This window comes from Parasteatoda tepidariorum, chromosome 4, assembly GCF_982258835.1.
Source record: "Parasteatoda tepidariorum strain Cologne lab strain chromosome 4, Ptep-v5.0, whole genome shotgun sequence".
In the NCBI taxonomy this organism is placed as follows: Eukaryota; Metazoa; Arthropoda; class Arachnida; order Araneae; family Theridiidae; genus Parasteatoda; species Parasteatoda tepidariorum.
In genome coordinates this window covers 9880917-9886577 of record NC_141758.1, presented here as the reverse complement: position 1 = coordinate 9886577, position 5661 = coordinate 9880917, and the positions used below count along the sequence as shown (strand labels likewise).

Genomic DNA, 5661 nt, shown 5'->3' with positions numbered 1-5661 from the left:
AATCACTTTGAATTTAAATGTCAGTTTAACTTAAAAAAGTTCACAAATATCTGATATATAAATCTAACATTAATTTGAAAAAAATTAAGAATTCCTTTTGTATTTTTTACAAAATTTAAAAAGTAAAATTAATGTAAATTTCCCACTTATTACGGAAGAAACATTTTGAAATTTTTCATCAAAAATGAAAAGAATTAAAATGTTGCAAGTAATTTAAGTAGACAGAAAAATACAACACAATCTTTTACTACAATTTATTAAATTAAAATAAGAAAGACACACTCAGTAATTTATGCAAATTGAATTAGAATGAAGGTTTTATCCACATATTAAGGACAGGGAAAGGGAAAAAAGAGATTAAACATATATAATTTTGGCATCCAATTTTTATAACTTTTCATTAGTTGTACGTAAAATAATCTGCCGTTTTACCATGAATAAATAAATATTTTAATCAAATTCGTTTATTTAAATCCAAATCTAAATTCGTTTTTTTTTAAACTTATAATTTGCGAAGTTAATGTATCTAAGTAATAAAAAAGGTGTCCTGCCTCCAGTAATTTAGAAATTTTTTTTTTCTAACGTATATGAATTTAATTTAATTTATTCTTCATTTAATATCTAACTGAAAAATAGGCAGACAAAACTGTTGCCATCTAAATTTGGAAGATGAAAATCTCTTCAGAGAAAGTTAGTAGTAGTTCATTTACGTCGCACTAGAGCTGCCCAATGGGCTATTGGCGACGGTCTGGGAAACATCCCTGAGGATGATTCGAAGACATGCTATCACAATTTTGATCCTATGAAGAGGGGATGGCACCCCCGCTTCGGTAGCTCGACGATCAGCACGCGAAGTCGAGCACTTTACGGTAGAACAGTTTAAGGAGGACCAATACCGCACACCCTCGGTCCCTACGCAGACTGATCCCCTGCACAATGACCGCAGCCAGTGATGCTTGACTTCGGTATTCTGCTGGGAGCCGTGTCTTAACGATCAGTCCACTGCGGGGCCTCTTCAGAGAGAGAAATTGTTCAAAAGGATATTTACACTTCCAAAAAAACTACTGTAGGTGGCGCTTAAGTAAAATGAAGTCTTTCGTTATCTTGCAGAATTTTCACAGAAACAGTTGTAGTATGTCTTGATTTCTCCGTCTGACAAACCTGGTAGAGGCTTTTAAATTTTTAGCAAAATTAACCAAAATTCAGAAGGCTTTAGTTTTTGATTGTCGTCTGCTTTGTAAAATATTTCGCAGAAAACTAGTCTTTCTCCTGCTTCTAAACAGAGATGCCAACCACTCTGCATTCGATTCGACAAAATATCTTAAATAACGGTAGGGAAATATAAGCAAAAATTGGCAGATCATCGGTTAATTTTGCTAAAATTTTAAAGCGCTCAACACGGCTTAAATGTGACTAAGTGGCTTATTACATAAGGCTTTAAATTGTTATGAAGTAGGGAGGAGTAAAAACTCCATAAATCAAAATTATTGAAATAAGAATCATACATTAAAAGGCAGAAATTCGAAAATAATTATCCACTGTCTGGAGAAAGTAGCATCACTGAAAAAATAATTGCTTTAAGTTGATTAAAGATTATCGGATTCTTTATTGGTTTATTGGAATTACATACATTTGCAGGTTTTTTTTCTCAATTCAGGCTTACAATAATCTGTTAAACAGAGGGAAAGATAGCACAATACGGAGAAAAACAGCATGAAGATGCATCTTGGGTAACAGAGGGACTCAAACCTGCGACCTCCAAGGTTTCCACAGAGTTTGCACACGAGTGATATCGCTTGGTGAAGGAGACCCCTGATTGGCACTGAGAATCATTAGCACAGGAAGTAGTTTCCATTATGGGTAAAAGACCATTAATAAAGACATTAGACCACTCATTTATAAAGTAAGTTAACTTAGATTTGAGTCATATCATATTTGTCAGAAATTCTGTTTCAAACTGGCGAGTATTTCAATGATTCCATTTTTGATGCCAAATTCCCTGTAAATCCATATTTCAAGATTTTTTTCAATATGACTGACTTTCATACAAATCGTTTTTTCCCTTTCTGAATTATTCCTGCGCTCTTAACTGAAATGTTTGTGCAAGTATATAGCCTCAATGTCAACATTTAAATGTTTCAGAGGGCGTCTCACAATGATTTAGATTGCAATCTCCACTCTTTACGCACATGGTATTTTCCACATTACAGTCCTTCTTTGATTCAACTCTGGCAGAATTCCATGGTTGCAAGTCACCAGATGCAAAAATGATAAACGTTGTGGCAAATATGAAATAAATAGCCACTGTAGTGTAGAAAACTTTACTCCAATTTGCCATCGTCGACTGAAAGGCAAAATGAAGTAAATCAGTCACTAGCACAGAATAGTTAGACAATAATAAAAGCAAAATAATTTCTTATAAATAACTGAATGCAATGTTAGAATGATCTAACTTTTAATGTAAATTCAGCTCAGCTAAGTTAAAGAATGGTGGATTTTACTGCGTCACAATTAGTATTTCATATAAAAAATGCTGAGTGAATGAAGCAGATAAGTGTTATTTTCAACGTGAGTATAATCAGGTTAAGAAAAAAAAATTTATACGGGAAGCATTTTATAATAAGTTTATTAGAAATGGGGCTAATAGTTCTTTGTCTTATACCCCACCTAATTTGAAATAAAAATCATGCAAGCATGCTTTTTCTTTTAAACACAAATGATAAATCAAGTAAAGAAAAACAAGAAATACTACTTAAGAGAATCTCAAAACACAATGATCACATTGTGAGCCAAATGGCTTCAAAATATACCAAAAACAATAATCCGGAAGTATAGACAGTCAAGAGCTTGCAGTGCTTCCCAGTATAGAAAGCACCATCTACTAACAACTGAAGCTAAACTAACAAAATATTAGAATACTTACACCACTTTCTAGAAACACTCCCACAACTATAGGTGCAATAAAGCCAGATAAGCTAGCAATTGTGTTTGCTATACCATAAATCGTTCCTAAAAATAAAATTTGACTCTTACATTCCATTCACATCTGGTACAGTTAAAAAAAGCATAGTTTGGGAAGTATTTTCAAAGTTGTAGTAAAATGTTGAAAAAAGAATTATTCATATCTGCAAAAAAATATTTAGAATTTTATAATATTAGGTCTATTGGAAAATCTGTCCGCGGAAGAATACGCCCCATCATTCAAAAGGTGCCTTTATAGGAAAAAGTCATTGAGTATTTACCTAAAAATCTATACTATATCATATTTACCGCTTACTTCTGTCTGATACTTTCGTTACGAGTTTGAATACTCTTTTAAGCCATATATGTTGTATCCCTTAATGCTAAAATATAATTACTATTTAGTAAAAGGACAAAACTCACAGGGGTGAAAGCGAGACGGAAAAGAGGAAAGGGTGGTAGTAAAGCCTTTTCACTTATAGCTAGTTTTTGGGAGGAGTTTACTTATAATGTAGGAGGTGATGGCTCAGCTCAAGCCTTGCTCGAGACAAGACGTGTTTTTACTCAGCTCCGTAGCTTTGTCATACAACAGAACAGCTCGAGGCGGAAAGGTGCAACCACCCAGCCGCCCGAAAACACCTGGCCCAGTAGAATCGGATGGAGATTACGTGGATGTTATTGAATACGATACATTTGAAGAAGATATTGCAGCCAGTAAGGTTCCGCTGAAATTACTACCATCTGGTCTATCTATTGACTTAGAGTCTCCAGAATGGATTTTTACGTCTGATTAAGAACTATAAAAATAAAAAAAAAGAAACAATATGACAGTTTTTTTATTTCAATATGAGGAACTTATAAAGTCGTTTTTTTATCCTAAGAGTTCTTTATTTTACGTTTTTTAGTTTATAATTTTTCGGTAAAATTTGTTGTCAAAATATGTTTTTGAAAAATTAAATGTTATAACATTATGTGTTTATGTATACTTCTTGCATATTCTAATGTTTGAAGTAATATGATTCAATAAAGTATGAAATAAGAATTCGATACGTACGTATTAAAGCAACCGCAGCTATATACTTGGCGGTTTTTAAGTGCCGCCAATCAACGCCTAAAATTTTTGCTACAAATCATAAAATAAAACACTTTATTTAAAATCAAAGTAGTCAATCGGATTTCGGCGGACAATGGGCCGATATAGAGTTTAATATAGACTCAAAACAATATCTATTTTCTTTCACTTGATGCTGTCGTCGCCATATGAACTCTAATAAATAAGATTCCAAATGAAATAAAATTTCCAAAACGTACTTTTACCAAGATTCGCGATCGCAACGCTCGAGTACGCCGTCTAGCGGGAGCCTGTAAATATCGGACATTAATTTATCACGTTTTCATTTAGTTCCATCAAAGTCATTGACTGAATCAGACGCCATTTCTTAGCAGCAAATAAGAAACAAAATTTCCCTAAGGAAAAGGCCGAAGAACTTGAAAAAAATCTCCAGAATATTAGTAAATCTTTCAGGAACAGAACACGCCAAACATTTGAAGAAAAATTCCTCAATAATTTTTAATTTCTATTATCAACAAACTTGCAACTGATGACTTCCGATTTCGGATACTGTTACAGATGTGTGTATTAAGGTAAAATGCATTTCTTCTGTCTTCAATTCATTACGAATTAAAGTGAAGTCAACATTGCTTTCGTCATTCCAGTGAATAAATATGAATTCAGAACATACAGAATTGTAATAGTTATAGCATATTCTTCTTCGTTATAGAATAGTATATATTTCTGTATCCATATAATTCGGAAAACAACAATAAAAAATTATCCAAGTTACTTGAAATAGTGCCATTTGTGCTGATTCTTAATTAATTTAAATCGTTTTCTTGGTAAGTTTTTTTTTAATTTTGAAAGAATAAGTTCAACTAGAATTCAGCTATTCTGTTTTTAGCTACATATTCAAATTCATATCAATTATAAAATTTTGCTGTGTAGTATGTTATCTAAAAGTAATGAAGGTATAAACTATGTATCTATTATTTGAGAATAAAGTTTTCAAACAAGGAACTTATCATTTTGGAATTCTCCGGGAATCATATATCAGGTAAGTGCAATGATTTTTACAATAAAAAATTTGCTTGTAAATATTTTTTTTTTTCATTTGATGATTGTTCTCTACAGAATGGTTTTTTACGTCTGATTAAGAACTATAAGAATAATAAAAAAAGAAACAATATGAAAGTTTTTATTTCAATGTTAAGAATTCTTAAAATCGTTTTTTTTATCCTAAGAATTCTTTATTTTCCGTTTTTTAGTTTATAATTTTTTGATAAAAATTGTTCTCAAAATACTTTTGAAAAATTAAATGGTATAACATTATGTTTTTATGTATACTTCTTGTATATTCCAATGTTTGAAATAATATGATTCAGAAAAGTATGGAATAAAAATTCGGTACTAACGCCACCGCCGCTACAGATTTGGCGGTTTTTAAGTGCTGCCAATCTACACTTAAAATTTTTGCGACAATTCATAAAATAAAACACTTTATTTAAAATCAAAATAGTCAATCGGATTTCGGTGGAAAATGAGCCGATATAGAGTTTAGCGTAGATTCAAAACAATCATATCGCCATATGAACTCTGATAAATAAGATTCCAAATGAAATAACATTTCCAAAACGTACGTTTAC

The 5661-nt window shown here is 31.8% G+C and overlaps 1 protein-coding gene across 1 annotated transcript; it reads right to left on the bottom strand.

Moving 5' to 3' along the window:
• Positions 1-239: 239 nt before the first annotated feature.
• Positions 240-3188, bottom strand: LOC147810650 (putative transporter slc-17.2). Its single transcript, XM_087160639.1, has 2 exons — positions 2924-3188; positions 240-2344 (listed from the first exon to the last, which is right to left on the bottom strand). Exons 1-2 carry the CDS (start codon positions 3038-3040, stop codon positions 2123-2125), a joined length of 339 nt encoding a protein of 112 aa, XP_087016765.1. The 5' UTR covers positions 3041-3188; the 3' UTR covers positions 240-2122.
• Positions 3189-5661: the final 2473 nt, after the last annotated feature.

Excerpts from the sequence above, each read along its gene's own strand:
- LOC147810650 (XM_087160639.1), bottom strand. The coding sequence starts at position 3,040 with ATGGAATGTAAGAGTCAAATTTTATTTTTAGGAACGATTTATGGTATA. Across the intron at positions 2,345-2,923 it reads GAGTGTTTCTAGAAAGTGGT|TCGACGATGGCAAATTGGAG; the intron begins GTAAGTATTCTA and ends TTTGCCTTTCAG.